The following is a 24,911-nucleotide window of genomic DNA, read 5'->3' on the forward strand; positions in this document are numbered from 1 at the left end:
CAATGATGGATGCAAGGTGTCTAACTTCTCCTCCCATCACCTCCTTCTTAGAATCGTGATAGCATTCAGGAGCACCGTCCTACTGATGAAGATATCACCCCCTCCAGCAGTCCGGCAGACCTGCAGAGTGAACCCGCAGCAGGTACCTTCAGCTCGTTCATGAGGAAACAGCTGAGCTGGCCTCTGAGTGTGACTCGTGCTGTGTGCAACGCCCCCCGGTATCTGTCCCAGCGTGCGTGTCATGCAGCACGGGCCTTTACCGGCCACCTGAGAGACAACGCACAGGACTACACGTTGCTGTATGAGCTACTGAGCATGAGCTTGCCACTGCTGTTTGTTTTACAAGAAGTACTGCTGCAGATGTACACAGAGGCTGTGCCTGATGGGCCGAGCTCTTTAGAGCCTTTACTGCTTTGGCTGCAGGAACATATCAGGCAGAGGATAATCTAGACTTTCAGCTGCAAAAATTTAACCCTCAACATTAAACCAGAGGCCGAGGAGTTCATTAGTTGCAGCGTCCTCAACCTGTTATCATTTTGTACATGTGCACAAGCACCTTCCTGATGTTTACTTACTTTTTATGATGACACTGTAGGTAGATGTTAGATGTGTGGGTGTGCTGGGTGTGCACTAGCCAAAGAAGACACACTGTAGGCTACTTATGCAAAAAGAATTTTGGTTTACTTTTAGTAGTTTACTTTGGGGTAGTTTGTCAAGCAAGGAAAACTGCACCAAATAATTTTGCAGTGGGTTTGATGAGTGAGTGTTTTTTGTTTTGTGTATTTTATGTTCAATATAGGTATTTGTTGTGCCTGAAAATGAATAAATAAATGAAAAAATGAAATGAAATGAACTGTTATAATATATTGGACACATAGGTTAAAGAGTAAATAGGCAAGTAAATCAAACAAGCCATGATCAGAACATTGGAGCCTATTAGGCTAACTTTTTACAAACTTACTCGTGAAACTGGCCCTGCAGTTAACTGGGATTATGACTGACTAACTTGATGCACTTTAACTTTGAGAACTGCCATATCAATGTAGCAGCAGACACATTTGTCACATTTGACAAAAGCCTGTTCTCATATTAACAGTGACTGCAAGGCAGGCTTTCATTTGACTATGCATATGTACTAAAGACATTTTAATATGTATGCAGGCATGTCTTTTAACAGTCATGTAAGCAGGTTTTTTTACTATCACTTTATAAAACAAACTCTCTGTTTACTCTCAACAACTATTTTTTTTATTTTTTTTTTGGATAACACCAAAGGATATTTGACACTATGGACTGTCCTAAATACTTTTAGGTATTTAGTTCAACTTTGCTGCCATCTTCTGTTCACTCAGAACAAAATATATAGAAATGTGGGAAAATTATAGCCGCAATTAAATTTAAAATAACCGAACAGGTTAATATGTGGTCTAACTGAGGAAAAACAGGAAACACAGGGTCAGCAGCACAGGGTGGCTCCACCGGAACGGAGAGATTTTCCGTTTTGCTGTAGACAATAGAAGCGGTGAGCACGCTGTGATGCGTTTGAATGTGCTTGCCGCTCTTGCTGTAATCTGAAAGCACGATGTCGGACAATCAACTGTAAACCTCTCTGACTAGAAGCCACATAGTTGCTTCCTATTTAGACAATCTATTGATGCTCGTGAAGCACTTTAGAGTAATTTTTAAGGATTTGAAAATCGTCTGGCATTATCGTGAGCGTTTGATGACACTATGTTTGTGTTTTGCTCTCTGCTGCCTTATAGTTTGTGTTAAATTACAGAATCGTGTGATCTTATTTTCCGTGCTGTGCAGGTGGAAAACATGTTTTGTTTTGTTTTTTTAATACCAAAGAACAGTTTTCAAGCAAACTAACTGGACTTGCTTCTGTTTAGCAAGTTGACGGTCGAGCAAACTGTAACATGCACAACGGTGCCAGCATTAACTCTGAATGTCAGTATTGTGCATCGTTTTCATAAACATTTTCTATCTTTGTGCACTGTGCTGTGTTTATTTGCCTTCATGTTGTCATTTTTTTTTTATCAGTTCGTGCTTCTCTTTTCCTCTCATTCAGCGGACGCCTTTTATGAAGCCTGTGAGACAATCGGGTGGTTAGGAGAAATGACTTTTTAAAGGTGATCACCTGCATGGTTGCATCAATGTGAGGCTGTAGATGCTGATATCACATATCAGCGGTTTTAGTGCTGAAATAATATTTTCTTTGAAGTGACACTAAGTTTAAGCTAAGCTAAGGTCAGGACTAATCAACAGTTTTGGGAATGAACTAGTACTAATTCAGCATGGTTTGAGACCTCTGCAAAGAAGCAAAGGGCAAATAAGTTCATGTAACTTTTTTTTATTCCGATCTCACCACAAGGTCTTAGTCTTTTTTGGAGTGTTTTCTTCTTCTTCTCATGGATACCTTAGTCGTTCAAATAAACTACTGCTTTCAAGGTGAAGAGTAACATTTCCAACTCAAATTTAATCTAAACATGAGGGGGAAAAGTGTTGCTTTTGTTGCTCCAGAATAGCTTCTGTACATATTGAACCTTGAGGTGAGATTACATGTTTCTAAAGTCAACATTTAACAGTGCACCCTTTTTTTGGAATTATGTTTCATTGAGCTGATGTTGTATTTTAAAGGCGAGCTTCCATCAGCGTCTCCTTACAGGAGTTGGGGAGTGTGAAAAATATCCCTTCCAGCTCCAGACCGGCAAGAGTTGTCACTTGAATGAGTATCAATTAAATCAAAAGATGTATTTGATTTAAAAAAAAAAAATGTGAGTGAGGATTTAAAGAGAAGTACTCTGGGAAGACCTCTTCAGCCTGTTCTTCCCGTCTCCGCTGGAGATGGGCAGCTCAATGCTACGTTATCCACCACTTGCGCGACATACCTGAAGTGCAAGCAACACAAGCATCCAAACTGTGACCGTGATTCCTCCTCTGTGGAAGAAAGGGAAAAGCACACAGCTGACTCATGTGTTTATGCAGTTACTGTAGAATGAGTCCATGAGAGCTACACCTAAAATTTGGCAGTGGCGGCCGGAAGGTGAGGCTTCAAAAACCTCCAGCTCCAGATGGCATCACATCAGACTGGTAATAAAGGCATTATTCTCGAAGCCTTTCCATGATGATCTGACAACAGGGGCAAAGAACTACGATCTGTTTTCAAACCAACGTATTTAACGTTTGAGAGAAATGTTGTTCATTTAACTAATAATAATCATATCCCTTACTCCTAGTCCTACTGTGGTATAGGCACAGATAAGCAACTGACGTTCTAATCCACCATGGTGGATGAGCCAGAGTCATGCATATTAGTCTCATCAGTAATTTTGGTTTGTGTGTTTAGTAAAGAATAAGAATTTTTTTTAAATCCCTTTGAGGTCAACACCTTAAGTCTCAGGCAACAAACTAACAAATTTTCTCAATAAGTGATATCTTTCCCTTTACATGTCTCTTTGCTGGTCGGCCTCTAAAAGCTTGTTTTAGGATGATAATGATGGATGAGGCACATTTTCTTATTATTGTCAGTACACGGTAATGCCTGTTAAAGAGAGATTCTCTTGTTCAGTTCATGAGATTTAGAAGCAGACTTCTTTTCTTTGATTTATTAGTGCCGATATGACAAACACAACACTATACGCTGAAAAAACGGCTGTTAAATTAATGCTATTTTTCTTTCTTGTTCCCAGCTTTTTCATGCATGCATAAAAGTGTACAAAGATCTCTTAGATATTTCTTAGTTTTTCTCTACTCAGAATCAGTTGAACTTGCAGACTATAAAGAACAGCCGGGCATGTGCAGATTTCTTTTTAAAAGTCTGTTTTCTTTGACTTGAAGAAGTCGCCACAGAAGAAAGCCATCACCTCATCCACTCATCACTAAAAAGGGACTTCAAGTTTTATTGCAGGTTCTATTGCAGAGTAAATACACAGTAGTGACTGCTAACTTTTGATATGATGAATGTTTTTCTACCTTGATGGTCACATACAGTCAGTATGGTGTACACTTTGTTTTGCTGGGAAACTTTGGGTCCCTAGACTCACATCAGCCACCTAAACTTTGTTGCAAGCCAGTCAAATACGTAGTGCCTCCAAATTTCCCAAATACTAATCAGACTGTGCTGCAGGATGCACAAGAGCAAGCAGGATCCAAAGAGGAGCCATTCTACAACCCACAGGACATGAATGTGCTACATCCTGGTGCCAGACATCCTGTATCCATGTCATAATGGGCCAGAGTGATTCTGACAGCACGACTTCTAATATCAGGCATTATCTTTTCAGTCCAACAAAAGAACATTAAACAAACTAAAAATAAAGCAATTAAAGCTGCTATAAATATATATATACATGGCAAAATTAAGTCTGACCTATTACACCGTTCCTTATTTTTTGTCATATAGCTTCTGAGCACTCACACAATGCTCATATTAAACAAGTCCACCACTGCCTCTGTATCTAATATCATAAATATGTTTATTAACTCATCTCTGTCTGTGAGCACAGCAGCCTCAGCCACCTGCTGTTCACACCTTCTGTTTGCAATGGGCAGCCAAGATCCAGTGTAAAACACATAATGAACTGTGAATCGTGTTTGCAAAGAACCACCGGTAGACATAATTCAAAGGAGGGTGCTGGAAATGAGCATAGCATGTCACCTTTAAAGAAGCCTGTTGCATTTCAGTGAATATTCATAAATATTCTCAGAAATGTAGAATTTTTTTTTTGTACTAACCTCTGCCTTTCTTGAATAACTTGAATTACATCTGGTTTTTGATGTACACAATACATTCTGTCTCTTCATTAATCAATCTCGAAAGCAAAGTGCTCTCTCATGCCTCTGAAAACTGTAGGTCTCAGAGGTTAAGCTGCCATTGACTGCTCAGCGAAAAATGAAAAAAAGATGCTTGCAAAAAGTAGATAAGTGAACTAAAAAGTCCTTGGCTTTAAAAAGTGTGTTCATCTTTTCAGATGAAGACCGTGTCATTTAAAAAATACACAGCAGTGAAGCCAAAAAATGTTCACTTTAAAAAGAACAAGGTTCAAGGTTCTTTATTTGTCACATGCATAGTTATACAAGTATAACACACAGTGAAATGTAGCCTGACACGCTCCTCGACATGTGCAAAAAATTGGGGGGGGGGGGTGTGTAGAGGAAGAACATTCATTATATATATATATATATATATATATATATATATATATATATATATGTATATATATATATATATAGACGAGGAACCATCATGGAAGGACAGGCCCCTGCACGGTATGTACCACCGGCAGATAGAGGAGGTGGCTGATATCCAGAAATCCTACCAGTGGCTGGACTGAAAGACAGCACAGAGGCACTAATCATGGCAGCACAAGAACAAGCTCTGAGCACAAGATCCATAGAGGCTGGGGTCTATCACTCCAGGCAAGACCCCAGGTGCAGGCTGTGTAAAGATGCCCCAGAGACAATCCAGCACATAACAGCAGGGTGCAAGATGCTAGCAGGCAAGGCATACATGGAACGCCATAACCAAGTGGCCGGCATAGTGTACAGGAACATCTGTGCCGAGTATAACCTGGAAGTCCCGAGGTCAAAATGGGAGATGCCCCCAAGGGTGGTGGAGAATGACCGAGCTAAGATCCTGTGGGACTTCCAGATACAGACGGACAAAATGGTGGTGGCTAACCAACCGGACATAGTGGTGGTAGACAAACAGAAGAAGACGGCCGTAGTGATCGATGTAGCGGTTCCGAATGACAGCAATATCAGGAAGAAGGAACACGAGAAGCTGGAGAAATACCAAGGGCTCAGAGAAGAGCTCGAGAGGATGTGGAGGGTGAAGGTAACGGTGGTCCCCGTGGTAATCGGAGCACTAGGTGCGGTGACTCCCAAGCTAGGCGAGTGGCTCCAGCAGATCCCGGGAACAACATCGGAGATCTCTGTCCAGAAGAGCGCAGTCCTGGGAACAGCTAAGATACTGCGCAGGACCCTCAAGCTCCCAGGCCTCTGGTAGAGGACCCGAGCTTGAAGGATAAACCGCCCGCAGGGGCGTGCTGGGTGTTTTTTTGTTTTATCAAAGTCAAAGTCAACTTTATTGTCAATTCTGCCACATGTACAGGACATACAGAGAATAGAAACTACGTTACTCTCAATCCCTAGATAAAATAGCAAATGAACATTTAAATATAAGAGTGATTAAAAAATGCAGGTAAAATAATTAAAAAGTAAAAATTTAAATAAATACAATACAATTTTACATATAACAAGAAAGCTATACAATATACAATATAATGGGTAAATGACATTGGGTGTAAACCAGGCAGAGTAGTGCAAATAGGCAAATAGTGCAAATGGAGATTTAGTAATGTACGGTAAGAGATAGTGTAACAACAGAGTCTTATGAGGTAATGGCAGTCCAATGCTCCACAAAGTGACTGGTAACTGGTGCAGGCCAGTGAGTGAGTCAGAGTGTGTGTGTGTGTGTGTGACAGAGTTCAGTGAGACCGTGGAGGAGAGAGGGGAGAGGGGGCAGAATCGTATATATATATATATATATATATATATATATATATATATATATATATATGTAGTATATGGGTGAATGTGCAGTAGTAGCAGCAAGCAGGTGAATTCTGTACATTAATATGAATAGACATCTGACTATTTTACAGGATATACAATATAAACATATTTAAAATTAAAGGAATTGAAATGTACATTGTGCCTTGGTTTAGTGTCTGGAAGAGTCCTGTCTCAGTCAATTATAGATGATGTGAGAGGGCGGGTGTGTGTGTTTAGGGCACGGATGGCTTGGGGATAGAAGCTCCTCTTGAGTCTCTCTGTCCTTGCCCGGAAGATGCGAAACCTTCTACCAGATTGCAGAAGTTGGAACAGTTTGTTGCCAGGATGGGACGGGTCCTTCAGTATCTGCGCTGCTCTAGTCCGGCATCTCCTGGTGTAGGTGTCCTGAAGCGGGGGGAGAGCAATCCTGCAGCAGCGTTCTGCTGTACGGATCACTCTCTGGAGAGCTTTTTGGTCCTTCACACAGCTGTTCCCGAACCACGATGTCATGTTCTGTGTGAGGATGCTCTCCACAGCACCTGTATAGAAAATCCTGAGGATCTTTGGAGAGACCCTGAACTTCCTCAGTTGTCGTAGGTGATACAGGCGCTGCCTAGCCTTTTTGGTCTGGACCTGAATGTGGGCAGTCCATGTCAGGTCTGAGGAGATGTGGACACCAAGATACTTGAAGGACTGCACCCTCTCCACTGGAGCTCCATTGATGATAATGGGCTTGTAGTCTCTGTGCTGACCCCTTCTGAAGTCCACCACCAGCTCCTTGGTCTTGCTGACGTTCAGCTGGAGGTGGTTGTCCTGGCACCACGATGCCAGATTCTTCACTTCATCCATGTAGGCCGCCTCATTGTTGTTGGAGATGGCACCCAACACCACTGTGTCGTCAGCAAACTTCACAATGGTGTTGGAGCCATGGGTGGCCACACAGTCTGAAGTGTAGAGGGAGTAGAGCAGTGGCGAGAGGACACATCCCTGAGGTGCTCCTGTGTTGATGGTGATGCTGTTGGAGAAGCACCTGCCCACCCTCACCACCTGAGTTCTGCCAGTGAGGAAGTCCAACACCCATGCACACAGACGGCTGTTAAGTCCCAGATCCCTCAGCTTTGTGAACAGTCTGCAGGGCACTATTGTGTTAAACGCTGAACTGTAATCAACAAACAGCATTCGCACATAGTTACCCTGTTTCTTGTCCACGTGGCTGAGAGTGGTGTGTAAGACGTGGGCGATGGACAAGCGATGTATGCAATCTTAAAAACAGCTTTTCATAGATATGTTTGAAGCCCTGTGAAAAACTAAGTACTCTGCACGATTCAGTAGCTTGTAGAACCACCTTTAGCAGCAAAAACTGGAAGCAATCCTTTTCTGTGTGATTTTATCAGTGGAGGAATTCAGGCTCACTCTTCTTTATAACGTAGCTTCAGTTCTATGAGATTTAAACACATTTATTCATACACAGCTCTCCCACTGCAGCATTTCAATCCCATTGAGGTCTGGACTTTGGCTGGGTCATTGCAACACGCTGCTCTGCTCTGGATCATTTGACTCAGTTTTGGCATCTGTCAGACAGACAGCTCACATTTGACTCTAAAATACTCTGGTATACAGAGAAGTTCATTGTCAACTGCAAGGTGTCCAAACCCAGAACATTGAAAGTTGGTATGAGGTTGTGCTGATACATTGTGTTTGGTGCAGTGCATCATGGCCAAACATTTCCACTTTTGTCTTGTTTGTCCCACATTTTTCAGACTAATTGAGACCTGAGATGTAGCTCTTGGGGTTTTTTGGGGTTTTTTTTTTTGCAGTTTCTCTCAGTTCTGAAATTGAACATTGACCTTGCGTTGAATTCGCTAAGACGTCCACTCCTGGGAACATTGTGCCATTGTGCTTCACAGACATGTTGAATTCTCCAGACCAGCAAACTGCCAAAACATCTGCTTTTATACAGACGGTCACACTTACTGAGGATCAATTAATCAAGTGCATTTAGTTATCACTTAGCCTCTTTATTCCTATGGAAATAGTAAGGTCATACTTGCATCCCTTGAAAGCTTTCTTTTTACATATCACTATGTGGAATTTTATTCTTCTAAATGTTGCTTCACTAAAAGATAAAGGGCAAAGACTACGTTCACAACTACTTAGCAATTACTTAGGTATAAGCCACAACAGTAGATGGACACGAGCCATTACACAGGAACAGAAAAGTAATTTAGAGTAAATTGATTTTAGGACAGAGAAGGTCAGTGTGTTGTTGCACAGGAAAAAATGGGGAACTTTTGCTTTGTAGAGGCTTCATTGACAGTCAGAGAATCTTTAATTTGATGGATACTGAACATTTGAGAGGCACCGTGACATTATCATTTATGAATAACTTTATAATAATAGTATTTAATCCCATTTTAAAGATGACATTTTTTTCTTTGTATAAAACATGTTGAATTAACATACTTTTATTTGAATATTCATAGATTTTGTAAGCACTTTAAACCCCTGCTTTCAAAAAAAGAGCTGAGCGATTCCGCATAGACAAAAAATAAGAGCTTTATGTGAGCTTGAATTTTAAAGAGTGAAAATGTTGTAAAGGAATGTGAAAATACTTCGATTGGAGCTCGCACTGAATGTTATTGGTCCACTGAATAGGTCTTATTATCAGTAATCAGCCCCATAGCTATGGGTCAGAATGGCCCACTGGAGTAATAAAGTGTGTGCAATGTGATTTTTTTTTTTTTTACACAAACACATTCAATTATACAGATTAGAAGAATCGTGATCTCTGGAATTTGCTATGATTTTGTGGTTTGCAGTCTGGTGGTTTGGTTTATATTAGTGAAAATTCAAGTTCTTTGAATTTTTTTCTGCACATTTTGACTTCTTGTTGACTATTATTTCTGTGATTCGTTTCTTTTTTGTGTTATTGTTGGTTTCTATCTTGGCTTTATTATTCCCACCTCTTCAGTCCACGCAGTTCCTCTGGATCATGTAATGTCTTTCTTGTTTTTGTATTTAGTATTTGTCCTTCATTCATATTTATTTTGCTCCCCTGCTTTGCTCTCCGGTTTTCATGCGTTCCTTACATATTTTATTTTTATTTTTATATTTCACTGACTCTTTTGTATTTTTCTTTGGACGTTTTACTGCCATATAAATTAGGTCACTTTCTGATCCTTTCTGATTTGCCCAGGTCTACCTAGCAGGAACATCTTACAGTTATATGTTGTTTTTCTCCCTCGTTGAAAATAAAAACATATTACACTTAAAAAAAATGCCAACAAGATCATTGAAATGTCATAAAATTCTGTTTGCATGTCAGGTCAACTTTCATATTTAGACTTGAGGTAAGGGAAGAAGATAAACTTCTTGAAACTTGGTTATTTTAGGTTTGACACACTTTTCTCATGTTTAAATTAAAACTCTTTGCACATTTCATTTTAACAAAAATCTGAGGGCCATAGAAAAATGTTTATCTTGTGTTTTTGTGTGGAAATGTGATACAAAAAAACAGTTTTTAATTCTAAAGCGAATTCTAAACAATGAAACAAATTAATTATGAAAAAAAGTGATTTCAAATGTCAAATGTAGGAGATAAAAAAATCAGATAGATCTCTCGGAAGTCTATTAGGCAATAAACACATTCAAATAAAGCAAAAACATTTAAAAAGTAAAAGAGTAAAATTATAATTTTGCTCATAAGGATCAGAGTGAAAGACCTTAAAGGAGTTGAGTGCTGCTCAATAAGTGTGTGTCATTTTTGCTGCCCCCTAGCGGACACAAATATAAATACTGCAGCCATAAGTACTGTGAGCACAGAAAACACACACACACACACACACACACACACACACACACACACACACACACACACACACACACACACACACACACACACACACACTTTTAGCCACACAAAATACTTGAATACAGGACACGGACAATAGCGCAGGTACTAAGGTCACATAATAAGCTTCAGTGGGTTTTGTCATTAGCAGAAATATGTTCAGTATGTGATTACTTGCTGAAGCTCCAAGGGAGTTGTTTGAGAGAGCTCAATTTAATTATTTTTATGTGATTGTTATAACATCAAAAACAGCTCTGAGGAGTCAAGGTGTATTAACAACTCATATTTACTAAATATTTCAATTAAATTTGAAAGAAACCTTTGATAAAATGTTTTTAAAAAAAGCCTACGCTCAGACAAATGTCAGCCAAGATGTCCTCATAAAGGCACAGAACATTTTTTTTCATGAAAAAAAAAAAAAATCAAATCAAATAGGCAGCTGGGGTGCAGCGCTCTGAAGAGTTGTTTTGTAAAGCACGGTCCTGCAGAAGCAGACGTCCCCGCGTCGTTGTTGTGTGCGCATCTCTGAGGAGTGCAATCTGTTTACAAACCTCTTCGAACTTTTTCATTTTCTTTATTAAATGACATTTCCTTAAATGCATAAAGAGCCAAAAAGAAATGAAGTTATACACTAGCAATGATTAGCATTCAAGCAACAGAGCAATCAGAGCCTGAAATTGCACTGAAATTACAGAAGCTGTGAAAGTTGATGAAAAAAAACAGCAAAGCCGGGACGAGATGAATCTAAAAATATAATGCCATTATTTTAGCCCTTTCACGCAAATCATCCTTTTAAACAGTCAAACGCAATTCACCAGACGGAGGAGATATACGCCAGGCTGCCAGAGTAAATAAACTATCTGAACATTTACATTTCCTCTGAGAAGAAAATCCACCTCTACAACACGAAGTGGAGCAAACAGCTGTCATTTTAGAAGATTTCCCCATACTTTCAACATTTTTAATATAGTTATTGAGAAGGAATTCGAAGTAAAAAATTGAAAATTGATAAGAAGCTGCTGTCATCACAGAAAAAAAGGATTCAAACAGCTACAGCGCAACCAAAGAACTAAAAGCTATGGCTTACATATTGTCATATGTAAGAAAACAGACTAATCCAATAAATTTGAAACCTCAGATAAGCAGCATCTTGGGTCCAGTCTGACTTTCCCACAGAAAATAACAGGACACTGAGAGATGCATTTAAGGCAGTGCTTGTTGTCTTAAGCGCGGCGATGCTGCCGTTCAAAGAGGCTCCTCTGTGTCTGTATCCTGCTTCTGCTTCAGCCTGTTTGATGAGACACATAAAAGCCAATAGGAAATGCCCTTTAGAAAAACATAATGTCTTAAATCACAATCACATGGCAGGACAAAGTCACATGGTATACACATATTACTGCTCAGTGAGTGGGAAACTTGCAATGTCCTATCTCGTATTGCTAGAAGAGTTTAAATAAAATTCAAAATCCAAACTCTGTTTTCAATCTCATCTATAATTTATAATCTACAGGCCAAAGCTGAGTTTATATACTGTAGGTGGTGTTGAGCCAGTCATCACAGACCAGAAACCAGGCTTGAACAGCTTTTGTATCAATTTTGGAAAAAGAAGCATTTCCCTAACTGGAGTTGGAGCGCTGCACTTAATACTCACATATCTTGAAAAACTACATGCTGCATAGTTCTTTCCTTTTTTTAGGGACATGTGATCTTCAATCTGTTCAATGTTAAAATTATTCAGACTGTTTCTGGATCAGTTATTTAATAAACCTGGAATATAGGATTTCATTTTTCCTACTTCATAGTCTGCAATTCTGAAATTCAGTTTCATCAAATTATGCAAAATAATTTACAGTTCATCAATAAACTGTAAGGAGGAAAACGTAGTGAAAGGGTATTTGCCATTTGCCAAGCCTCAGAATATATAGAGCCAAATGCATCAAAACTTTATCTGCAAATTGTGAAATTAATTCATTTAATTACAGAACTACAAAGAAGCAGGAATGTTAAGGAATGAAAGGGAAAAATTCAATTAATTGGTGGTAAAAAAAAATAGTTAAAAGAAAACTATGATGCACATAATTAATAATTTCTCTCTTTTTACATTTTTTAAATTCACCCAATAATCTGCTTTGCAGCCAAGAACTGGACTTCCTTTTTTCTTTCTTTCTTTAAAATGTCTTCGCATCAGTTCAAAAATAAGCAGTGTACACTTTATTAACTGAATGTTTTAACAAAAAACAAAACAAAAGGTTGAGGCATATCCTTGAACAAATCGTATGGTGCCTCTTCCGAATTTAACTGGTGATCGAAGCATAACACAAACATCCGGGACTGCATTTTTAAAACAGCCTTCAGCAAAACAAAATCCTTCAAAATTTTTTGCCTTTATTTGAACCAAAAAAAAATCCATCAACCTGCTCAAATTGAGCCTCTGCAGCTTGTCCTTTAATGCGAAATATGCAGCTGGATGTGATTTTTGCTTCAGTTTGTAGGTAGGTAGGTAGGTAGGTAGGTAGGTAGGTAGGTAGGTAGGTAGGTAGGTAGGTAGGTAGGTAGGTAGGTAGGTAGGTAGGTAGATAGATAAATAGATAAATGAAAGTGCTGCACGGAAAGTCCTCACACTTGATGTATACCATCTGCTCTCCATCACTTGAATGATTAAAAGAACACACAAAGCTTAGCTTTTCCTGTATGAATGAGATTTTAGTTTCCTTAATTATTCAAGGCAAATTTCAGTGTTAAAAGCAAATCAGATTAGCGCAATACAGCAAGGAGGTGCTGGCTTGGTGCTGGACTATGTGGGCTTTGGCTGCATAAGCATGCCTCTTCCTCTACTGTGGAAGCAGAAGATGACCACATATCCATCAGCCCTGACACAAATTTTTAAATCTAGCTCTCCAAACCTCTTTGTTCACGTCTGGCCTTTCTGGCGGGCTGATCAAAATGCCATTATTTATTTAATCTCTCCTCTCTCTTCTGTGTTCCTGCATGGCTCATAAGTTGATGTACAATTCATCAAATGCAGTCGACTATGATGAAAAACATAAAAGAAGACCATTAGCTTTACTGATGTGTACAGTGTTAGAAGAACAGGTTTGTCCTCAGTCGAACTTTGAACTATACGCAACAATATAAACTCACAAGCAGAAACAATTTTTTTGTCCTGAACAGCTTTATGGAGAGATTGCTCTTCATTATTAAAAACACTGACCGTAAACCAGCAGCATGAACCTCAGCAGCTGGTTCAGCAGGTCCTCAGTGATAGCTGTCTGTCATTAGGTTTCTGTTTTGCATGACTTCATAGTCTTACAAAGAGAGACTTGTACAAATAGTTACATTTCTCCTTGACTTTAATTGAATAATCTTTTTAGCCACATAGCCACAAATGTATTCATTTATCACACAGAGTACCTTCACATGCCCTCTTTGTAGTGAGGGTGGTCTACTGACAACTCTATACACTTCTAGTTTGAGCTAAATAATTATAATTATTATTACTATCATCCTCGCCCTATGGCAGCTGTTACAGGAACATTGTTTGCAAGGGTTGCATCTGACTAAATAATGTCTCTTAGGTAGATGAGACCAAAATAATATACAGTTCCATAAATCAAACACAGCATATGAGCACAAACACCTCACAGCAGCTGTCATGTATGGAGGTGGAGGGGTGATGATGGGGGCTTGTTTTGCAGTCACTGAACCTGGGCACCTTTACTCCTCTTTAAAGATATACACATATATACACACACACACACACACACACACGCACGCACGCACGCACGCACGCACACACACACACACGCACGCACGCACGCACGCACACACACACACACACACATATATATATATGGTCCAAGATCCTTGCTGTTGCAAAGGGCCATGTTTATCTCTAGCTACAATGTTATAAACTTATGTATGCTGTCTACTTGCAGCATGTTCTGTCACACTTATGACAGAACATGTTATGGCATTGGTGTGAATGTGAGTATAAAAGGTTGTCTTTCTCTCTATGTTAGCCTTGCTGCGTCCTATCCTCTCGTCCTATAGCTGGGATGGGCACCTGAATTGGATAAGCGGATGAAAATGGATGGAGAGTTCAATAAACCCTGGCTTTTTTCTGTTTTAGTGTATCCTACTTTTAACCACTGAAGGGATATTTTTTGTGTGGCAGTTCTCCTTTAAAATATCATTAGCATTTCATGTCATATGTGGACAGTAGATGACGAGAATAAATCATTTCTTTGCAGGTGAAACTCCTGAGTTTGTAGCCAGAGTATGTATATGGTTGAGTCCATGATAAAATGCTACTCAACGGTAGTTCCAGGTCACAGCATCATATCAGCTGCTCTTACTTTTGTTTGAAGACGCTAGTATAAATCGTGCCTTGGACTTTCTTTCCAACCTTATCCTCTGACATTTAAGCTGGGATAGTAACAATACATTTCAATAGCCCATTGTTCTGAACCACTATCATCAAAAAAGCCCAGGTCCTAGATGCTGTGCTTTTTCTCCAAAAAGCAGAAAATGATCACCCATAATCAGGCATTACACGCCAAGATGTCTTGAACAGGAGCATTTCCAGCCATTAGATGTAATTACACTCCTGTATCTGCCTTTATATACCACAGTATTCATATCAAATAAGCCTCTCTCCACATACTAAGACCATAGTCCTGTCTGTCCTTTATGCGCTACAACAGCAGTTCTGGCAGCAGTTAAGAAAAACACCCTAAAAAAGACACGTTTGGTAACGCTGACACTGACCATGAGTAGTTTGTGTCTTTTAGGTTTGTGAACTTGTATGACGCGTTTGTTATTGATTTATGCTAGGCCTCCAGAACAAGAGAATTTATAAAATCCTATTCTCCTGTGTTCTCTGCCACTATCAGACCTTTTAAATCACAGCACAGCTTTCTGTGTTTGGACATGCATATTTGTGTTTAGTATTTTTTGAAAATGCATCCAAATTACTATTACGATTTTGTGTTGTTGTACCTTTTAAAACAATTTTCCTACATTACAAACAAACAAGCATAATTTCAACAGATATGTGTATATATATATATACATTTGGATAATTCATTCAAACCCCAACATTTATTTATTTATTCATTTTTTTTGCCAGATGGCAGAAATTTAACAATGCACGAACTGATTGTTTTCGAGAGGCAGGACATAAAGCTTTGTTCTAAAAACATGCATCTGTGCGATATCACAAAATCCTCCGCCTCAGATACAATCTCAGTGCACATCTGGTCATAATCACATTTTAAACATTGGTTATGCAACAATCTGTCTTTAATGTCTGTGTCCTGCTGGCAGGGCCTTTGAAATGAGCTGCCACAAAGATAAAGAGCTTTGTAGGCTACAAGCAGGTACTCACACTGTTTAATAGTGATAAAAACACCCAAACAGCTGCGCTGGCATATCTGAGTTGGAACTGCATTAGTGAGGATTTTGTGACAACTTAATTCCAACGAGTGACACATTTCGCTATCACTCTCCTTCACAATCTGTTAGGCCTCTGCATACTATGCACTTGTATGTATGTATGGTATGTTTGCATATGAGGATGATTTAGATTCATGGCTTGTGTAGAAACAACTAAATGTTTGATTCTGTTATTGATGAATGTTTATGAAATCCTATCACAGCAGGTGCAGCAGCTGCAGTAAAAGCGAGTTAAATCTGCTGCTTTTACACCGTATGATCAGTAAATGATCTTTATTAAGGGCAAAAAACTCACAGTTTTTCAACATAATAAAAAATTCAAAAATGTCAAACGTTATAAGTACACAAAAAATGATTTGATAAGAAAAGTTACAGAAATTCCTAAAGAAAATAAAGAAAGCTTAAGTAAAAGCAGGAGGTTCTTTCATAAATAAAAGTATGTTTTAAAATCAGACTTAAAAGATGATACTGACTCACCGATCTGGCAGATTGTTCCAGAGCCAAGGGGGGTTTGCAGCTGCGACCCTGGAACAGACAAAAGACATCTGCCTGAGGATCTCACAGTATGTACTGGCACATACTGTACCAAGACATCAGAGATGTAGCTAGGAGACTACATAAGGCTTTAAAAGAAACAGTAAAAAAGTAATTTATTGTAAGACATACATACTGGAAAGAAGTGTTAAGAAGCCAAATCATTTGGCTCATTCTCTTAGTTGTGGATCAAAGTCAGACAGCTGAAAATAGCCTTTGGTCTTTAAACTTTGATGGGACTGAATGATGGGACAAAAACAGTTTGTGATGACTGTATGAGCAGAATTTGCAGATGTGACGCGTTCGAGAGAGCAAAACAGGAAGTAAAAAAGCATAGACGTGCTGTATGTTATATGTGACTACAGCAATTGGAGGAACTGTCTGGTGAAATGTTTGATATCATGTGATGTTGTTGTGCACTTTACGATGAGAACTAAAAACACTGATGTGGTCTGATGTGTCTTTACAATATTTTTACTCTGACTGTAAAAAATATTGTCTGATTGACTGGGATATTCTTCAATGGCCCGGTTAGCCTCCCAGTTTCAACCCAATAGAGCAACTTTTCAGTTATTAAATACAAAACGAAATGCAGAGAAACCCACAATCGAGCAAGCAAATGAAGGCGGCTGCAGTAAAGGTCTGGCAGAGCATTGTAAAGGAGGAAGCACAACATATGGGGATGCTCATGGGTTCAGTCATTGACTGCAAGGGATTTTCACTCAAATATTTTTGTTTTTTGAAAAAAGCTACTTTGTGCTGCTCTCTTGTCCTGGGGGATCACCACAGTGGGCAGTTCCGCATGTTTGGTGTGGCAGATTTTTATGCTGGGCGCCATTCCCGACACAACCCCAAAGGCAATTTGTGTCTCAAGTATTAAAAACAATAATTATATTTCCTTTTGAGTCTCTGAAGACATTTTTATGTCTAATAATAGTTTTAATTCCTAAATAGTTAATGCAACACTTTGAATTAAACCTTAAAGTCTGAACTTCAGTTAAATCTTTTTTAATTTAAAAACCTTTTTGGTAGTGCAGAGGCAAAAATTTCATTGTCCAAAAACGTATGGACATATGTTTGTTAAATGTGACCGGCTACAATGGCCAATACTTCCTGTACTCCTGCTGTATTACTGGTCTGCAGGGCAGAAATGTATAATACTCCATGCAGTGATTTTCATTTATTAAGTCTACTGATGGTCAACCACAGACCTACCAGCTATTAAAGGGAGTCCTGTTTAATGGCCAGAGTGGTGGGCAACTGGTTCTGTTACTGACATTTATTTTATCTTCCTGTAATAAAATAAATTATCATTGGCAAAAAGTGACTCTGTGAAAGCATGGCACCCTGCCAGCATGCTTTATGGCCATTATGTCAATTTAGCTCAGTTTAACAGTATTTAATCGACCTTTGAGTTGAAAGCTGTGAATTTATCAGCTTTCAAAGGAACTTTGTAGACACCTTATTTATTACAATTGTGGTTAAATAAATGTAAACCAGGAGTTCTCGACTGCTAGTTATGATACACACTGCAAGAGGGGCTGTGCTGGGCTAAAAACAAGCAAAAGAGAAAGGAAAAATCAACAGGTTGCACACCTGCTCTTTAAAAAGGGATGGTGGGTTTGCTTTTTTTGTGGTGCAAAGTTGGAATACCACAGTGTGCAATTAATTTTTTGTATTTTCTTTTGTCTTAATTGTGAGACTAGTCTTACTCTCATACTAGTGCACATGGATACATTTTAGCACACCAGGTACTAGGGCTCTGGCATTTTTGCCCAGGCAGCCCATCATGATTAAAAACAACAAAGAAAGAAATTATGTACAGATTTCATTTTTGTTTGATTATAGATATTGAATTAGGTTTTAATCAGGTTGGTACAGTTGTTGTGGGTTATTCTTAGCTGCAATGCAACATGTGACAACAATTAAAAGCGACACTTTAACTATTAGCAATGGCTTTCATTTTACCTGAATGTCCTTGAATCATTCTCTCTTCCGAATTACGGCCCTGCAGCTATTTTCTTACGTTAATTTCATCTTCCTCCCTTCTCTACAGCTGGTGCTAGCAGCAGGAGCCTCCTGCGACTGTGAGGCCTTACTAGTTGTTGCTGGTACTACTGCTCATGGTGCAGCGGCTAACAGCAGCTAACATGTTGGTTAACTTGACACCTTTTTAGCTTCTTAGGTTTTCATCTCCACCTTTTCACAACTTCCTCCGCACTAAACCTATCTACAAGTTAGGGTAGGGGCCAGTTGCATTAAGAGACTTGATTGGACAGTCAAATCTCAGTAATTAAAATAAGCCAATGGGCTGCTGTCAGTGCTATTATGGGCGGTCCATCGGCCCAGAAGTGCGTCAGCCAACCGGGAAAATGCCTGGTAGTCCAGATTATCAGTCCAGCCCTGCTGGATTCCTTTGACTGTATTTTTCAGCATACAGGACTGATGTTGCGTATTCAATATATTTCAACCTAAACCATGATTTTTTTTAAAAACCATAATCTGTGGTGCTTAAACGTACCCAAACAATAGACTACATCCTCTAAGTTCAGTGTCTTGTGATTTATGCCACTGACATCCTGCCTGTCTATTTTTCAGTTTTTATAGCAGCCACAATAATATTTGTTGACACAAAACACCATATTTATGGATCGTTTAAAAAGTTTGAATAACATCCTTGGAAACTTTAAAACACCCATCTAGATAATGTTCACATATTGGCTTACAAGCGATTAGTAAACATGTGATTCAAACTTTCAGTTTGAAAGGATGTCTCATTTTGACTAGTGGGGAACACCATGGTAACCTAAGCTTTGTGGCTTTCAGACTGGGGAATAATTAACCAGCTGAAGTCTGAGTCTTTTCATTCAAAAGGGAAGATAATTAATCTCACTGGAGATACTGTGTGGAGTACAGGCCATTAAGTAAAGTTCAGACAGTGTAAATCTGGATTTTTACAAATTAATTCTCTGTACAGAATCTGCAGCTTTCATCTGAAATATAATGGCATCTTTGTCCCGAGAGAAGTACACAAAGATTGGCATGTACATATTTTTTTATACTTACTTTTACACCTCGAAGTACTTTTTAAATATTCCGTTAGCCACGCAGATGACGTCCACATCAAAGAAGATGCCCTATACATGCAATGTACTACAAGTAAAATCTGGGTTGCAAGAGTGGCACAGGCAAAGAGAAAAGACCCTAACATAAAAAAAGAAACGAGAACAAAGGGGGTGTCATGTAATTATCTCCATCACTGCATTCATTTCAGTTTGTCACTCATATTTACATATTTGCTTTCTACAGCTTTTACTTTTATCTGTTATTATAAATTCATACAGATCAGTGAGGAAGTATTTTACGCTGTGCTCAATTTTGTGTTGTCATATTTACATATTTACAAATAAGGTGCCATAAGAAGAAAAATAGCGATTGCAAACCTGCAAAATGTAATTATTATTTTAGTCTCCATTTTTGGCATCTTAAAATTCTAACCAGAGATAATGTCTGCAAAACCTGTTTAGATACGAGTCTTACACATAATGCTTCAATTTTATTTCACTTAATGTAATTTGGTGCAGTTTTTGATAAGTAATATAAATAGTAGAAAAAAAATTATAAAGCGATACAAATCACAACTAGAACATTTTAACTGTATAAAAGTAGTGACAAATAGACCTAAAGAGAGGAACTTTGAAACAGGGCTATGAAGTATGGTACATCATACAGTAAATAGAGGACTGAATGTTTGCCATAGATGCCTCTGGTTGTGCGTACTCTTTCACATAGATGTATAAAGTATGTATAAAAGCAAATGCAGGCAGTGAAACACAAATGCAGCATAATATTCAGAGACTTTGTTGGTGGAGATGGTAGCTCCCCCGCAACTTTTCAGTTAACCAGTAAGTGGCCCTTTCTAGTCCTTCTCTTATCTCTGGATAAAGTGAATCAGTAGGGCTGGCTGAGCAGTCAAAGCAGAGAGGCAGGAAAGCACCTGGCCTTACTCGGCTATCTGATTAGAAGAGGTTGCAGGCCAAGCTGAACCAGACCAGGCCAGTCACTGGCAGCAGCAGGACAGATATGGAGTAAAATAAACTAAAGCAGGCTCATTCTATTGCACCATGGCCTCCCTTAGAGGGAGCAGGCTCAAATCAAAGCAATGCCACAGCACAGACCAACCTTATCAAGCCAGGAGACAAGAATGAAGGCTGCAGTAGAGAAAACTGCAGCTTCACTGGGTCAGAGCACTTGATTGGTGTTCTCTGAAGCATGCGTTTAATGATTAAGAAGTTATTATCTACGGTGTCCCCAAGCTCCCAAATTGGCTTACGAATAAGAGTCCTCTGACCGAAGTATTTCAACTTAAAGTGGCGTGAATGCTGAGAGTGAGAGCAGAGGCATAGGAGAGAGACTTTTGTATGCACAGAAACACAACACGACTTTAGGCTGTGTTATGCTTTTATTTACATTGATAAAAATGTAAGAAGATTAAAAACGAAGATTACAGATTTTACATCACTGCAGCCCACGTCATGCACCTGAAATTTCATAATAAAGCATAATACAAAAGCATAATACAAACCTAATTCTTGTGTTCAGTTGAAGCAATGCATAACTGTTACCGCCCCAGGCTTTTTGTGGGGTTTAGTGTGTGTGTGCTTTGTTTTTCAGGAGTGTCCTGTATGATGCAAGAGACTTTTGGAAATGCAGGACACCAGGCAAGTGTTCTGCATTTCTATTTCAACCACACCTTCTGAGGCCTTTTTCCTGTGACCATTTCTGCACCACCTCAATGCCACAGCACCCCCATTTGGTCATGGTCATGGTTTCATTTGAGGTTATTATTAGAGACAGACTGATCAAAATATCGTATAGTACCGATACCAATGCATGATCAATACTAGCGCAATAGGATACTTTGTTTGTAGCCTTGAACTTGAGGATGCAGCCCACCAAACTGTGTTAAATGAAAAAAATATACCTCCAATATGCACTATGAAAAACGTGAATGTTTTTGTGATGACTGTAACATCTATTTTATTTACAGCCTTCAGCACATTTAAATATCAGAAGGTGACCCACTGTGCTTTAGAGACAGACATGTTTAGATTCCAAGTCTACAAAAACACAACAAAATCCAGTTTAAAATACATGAAAAGCCTAAAGATTTATTTTTCCACTATTGGTATGGTAATACTGGACCTGTCTTTACTTGGTATAAGATCAGTGCCAACATTTACAGAACCACACAGCACTAGTTATTATCTTGGTTTGGTTTTTGCACAACTATCATATGCCACATATTTGCCAACTCATCCATGCACCGCTTTACACCACTGACACAGACTTACACACATCATGATCATCATAATAAACCCTTAGTAATCCCTATTCAATTAGTGGCGTGACTCTGTCCTTTGTTGCGGCCTACACGTTAACAATGACACATATGCTACACGCAGACATTGTGCACATTTGGAGGCAGCATCTTAACATTACTGAGGATTAATTAATTATTTAAATGATCAACAGTGTAATCACTACAAATGGAAAAACACGAAGAGACACATCCTGCAAGCCATCACTTCTAAAGAAAGCACCAGGCTAATTCATGATCTGGTGTTGGATCCATGATGCTCATTAGTTATTTATAGTAAGGAACACTGCTCTTCACTGGCAATCAAATCAGTACAGAAAGGCCTGAAAACAGAGGCATGTTGTACAGACAGAAAGTGTTTGTTTTTACAGTCTTAATGCAGTCCTGAATGCAAGCATGTTCATGACACCCATGAGTCCCATTAACCCATTTCTGTTCCTATTTGGGATTAAAAATGCCCCCTGTTAACCTGGCTGTTTGAAAATATGTGCTATAACAAAAACAAAAGTAAAGAGGGTCCTGTATAAATCCATAGGTCCTGTTGTGAGGAGCTCAACAGAGTCCAAAGAGTAAAAGGTTATTTGAGCCATACAGCTGTCAGATATGACCTCTGAATTGGGACACAAAAAAGGAAAGAGGGAATAAATCTTACTTTTGTTGGATGTATTTATTATCAAAACACTTTTTAAAATTTAAAAATCCATACTAAATACAGTAGATTATAGAATTCTACAAAGGATCTTGGCGTATAAAAAAGATAACAAATGGGACACAACAGTTTTGCTCTTAAAGAGTTAAAGCTGACAAATGTGTTTTGTGTATTTACACTGGCAAGGACTTTGCACAGCCATCTCTAAGTGAAACATAAATTGAACATGTTACTTAACTCTTTCATCACCTGTTGACACGTTTATCTGCCTTGTCTTATTTGCCACCTGTATGGCACGCTCACGAGGCCACACCCTGTTACACAACCTCTGGCAGTGTGGTGCATAAATAATTTGGTGGGACTTGTGAATGAACTAGTGCTTTGGAGTAAACAAACATTGTTTTGTTTTTTTCACCTTCACATCACATGTCAATGAAAGAATTGTACAACTGTACTGTAAATACAGAGGTGAAAACCTCAGGAATTCATATATTCCTTTGGGGTCATGTTTAAAATGCTACTTCTGAGCAATACCAGCTGTATCTTATGAGCTCCTGAAGTTACGTGCTGCTGTTTTTTTTTTAATTTGACTAGCCACTTCTTAGACACGCCTGTCTTTTGATGATTCATAATTTCCAGAGGTCCTTGTTGTGGCTGATTTAATATCAACTGCTTTGAATGTGGCTAAAGCTAAGCTATTCCAAGTGTGATGCGTGAAGTGCAACAGATTATGAAATACAAAGGCCAGCTGTAAAAAGAAAAAAAAAAAGCATAGAAAAATGACAAGGTATAAAGCCCCCTTTCAAATCATTCACCTCACTGTATCTCTCTCTCTGCTAAACGTGCACAGACAGATGTTAAAAGGTGTTGATGGATGTCCTCAGAGCAGCAGTCATTCATCTTCATAGATCCCTTTCTTTTGAAGGACTGGTGTCAGAACACTAGCTCCTAATGGATGACTTGTTCAGACATGTCTGTGCTGGTGTCTCTCACCTTGTTTTCTATCTATAACTGTTTGCAGTCGCTTGTAAATCTGGCCGACTCCACCTTCAAAAAATGTGCCTATAGTTTGAGCATACAACATGTCTTGAAATGCATAAATCTTAGCTGAAGTGGTGGTTTGTAGCAAACACACTGGATTTGTATATTGATAACAGCTGTTGTCTGAAAATAAGTCTAATGTTTTTAGGTTGTATTATACTGTGAATGGTGTTAATAACCTCTGAATAGCTCCTCTTAAACAGTACAGATAACATAAAGGTGTAACAATGTCCAATAATCCAAGAGACAGGATATTAAGGGAGGGGGAAATAAACAAAAAAATGCATTTCAAAGAATTAGCAATGGCTGATTTGGAGGCAGGCAATAACGTCTAAGTGTTGTATCAAGGATCAAGGATCACTATATACTGTATGTGAGCTGGAACGACATAAAACAGTGGTGTCTGTGTAGCAACCATAAATGTCCCTTGTTAGAAAAGCATTTAGGTAAAGGTAAATGCCCACTATTTGTCACACAGCGGTGGCTCTGTTGTAGTTATTTTCTAATATTGCAGAAATGGTGCTTGAGAGAATCATGGAAATCTAAGGGAGACGCAGCAGTGGTGTGTTACTATTTAAAACAGCCACATAAAGGTACTACGTGCAAGTGCATATAAGAATTTTATATTTTAACATGTTTCCTTATATTGCATTTTTATTCATTTACTTATTTTTCCACCATGATCCAAAAGCACTAGGATTTTCATTCTGGGTAATAATATATGCCTCCCGCCCCATGTTTCTATATTGCTGTTGAACAGACACACCACATGGTTGATGCTGAATTGTCAATCATTGCATGTCGGAAAGTGTCAGTGGTAATTTCCACGTGTGTTATTAGGCATTTTGCACTGACTGTTTATATTTGAAATAAATTTGTTGATATCATTCATCACATTTCCAACACAGGTGCTTGATAAATTAATAAAAAATCTATATGAAGAGTCAAATTAAGGTGTGGGAGCAATTGTATAAATTTCAAGCTTAAATTATACAGTGACGAGGGGTGGATCTACATGTGGGCAAGGGGGGGCAGTTGCCCTCTTGCCTCAGCCCCCCCCCCCCCAAACACACACACACGTAAAATTTTCTAGATCCGCAGCTGACAGTGACCCATTGTGGGGCCTAGATGGAAAAGAGATGATACCCCATCAGGAAAGATTTTCTTTATTAAAGGATAAATGTATCCACACAGAACAGCTTTCTAATTGTTTGCAGTGTCTGTGTCAGTGGCAGCTGAATGTCCCCTGCATTATAACTAAACCACTGAATCCTTTCACTGTCTACTGTTTCACTGAAAGGCACTGTAATGTACACAGACTGCGGCAATATACATAATTCTTGTATAGATAATTTTTTTCTTTCTTTTATTTATTGTTAATGCTTGTCTTTGTTTGCATACCATGGGCCGGGTGAACAATGTTTTTCTGTATATGTCCTGTACAT

General features: G+C 38.9%; 2 protein-coding genes and 1 long non-coding RNA gene across 6 annotated transcripts in view; 2 read left to right on the top strand and 1 right to left on the bottom strand.

The window, feature by feature from the left end:
- Positions 1 to 2,009, top strand: part of mical2a (microtubule associated monooxygenase, calponin and LIM domain containing 2a) — a 37,182-nt gene extending 35,173 nt beyond the window's left edge. For 2 of the 4 annotated variants that reach the window (XM_085402156.1, XM_085402165.1), the window contains exon 22: positions 52 to 2,009. In XM_085402156.1, coding sequence (XP_085258282.1) covers positions 52 to 450 — 399 coding nt within the window. In that variant the 3' untranslated portion in view covers positions 451 to 2,009. The remainder of the gene's footprint in view (positions 1 to 51) is intronic. The other 2 variants (XM_085402170.1, XM_085402172.1) reach the window with 2 other exon arrangements.
- Positions 2,010 to 2,049: 40 nt separating this feature from the next.
- Positions 2,050 to 6,466, top strand: LOC146678663 (uncharacterized). The gene is made up of 2 exons (XM_085402196.1): positions 2,050 to 2,132; positions 2,641 to 6,466. Exon 2 carries the CDS (start codon positions 5,360 to 5,362, stop codon positions 6,008 to 6,010), a length of 651 nt encoding a protein of 216 aa, XP_085258322.1. The 5' UTR covers positions 2,050 to 2,132; positions 2,641 to 5,359; the 3' UTR covers positions 6,011 to 6,466.
- A 5,096-nt stretch (positions 6,467 to 11,562) lies between these two features.
- On the bottom strand, positions 11,563 to 18,504 carry LOC146678664 (uncharacterized). Its single transcript, XR_014910541.1, has 3 exons — positions 18,365 to 18,504; positions 16,340 to 16,387; positions 11,563 to 11,696 (listed from the first exon to the last, which is right to left on the bottom strand). It is a non-coding gene; the product is annotated as an uncharacterized LOC146678664 (long non-coding RNA).
- Positions 18,505 to 24,911: the final 6,407 nt, after the last annotated feature.

The sequence above is a fragment of the Rhamphochromis longiceps genome, linkage group LG1, assembly GCF_057381845.1.
Source record: "Rhamphochromis longiceps isolate RC_006_pf linkage group LG1, R_longiceps_female_GT1.1, whole genome shotgun sequence".
Lineage (NCBI taxonomy): Eukaryota > Metazoa > Chordata > Actinopteri > Cichliformes > Cichlidae > Rhamphochromis > Rhamphochromis longiceps.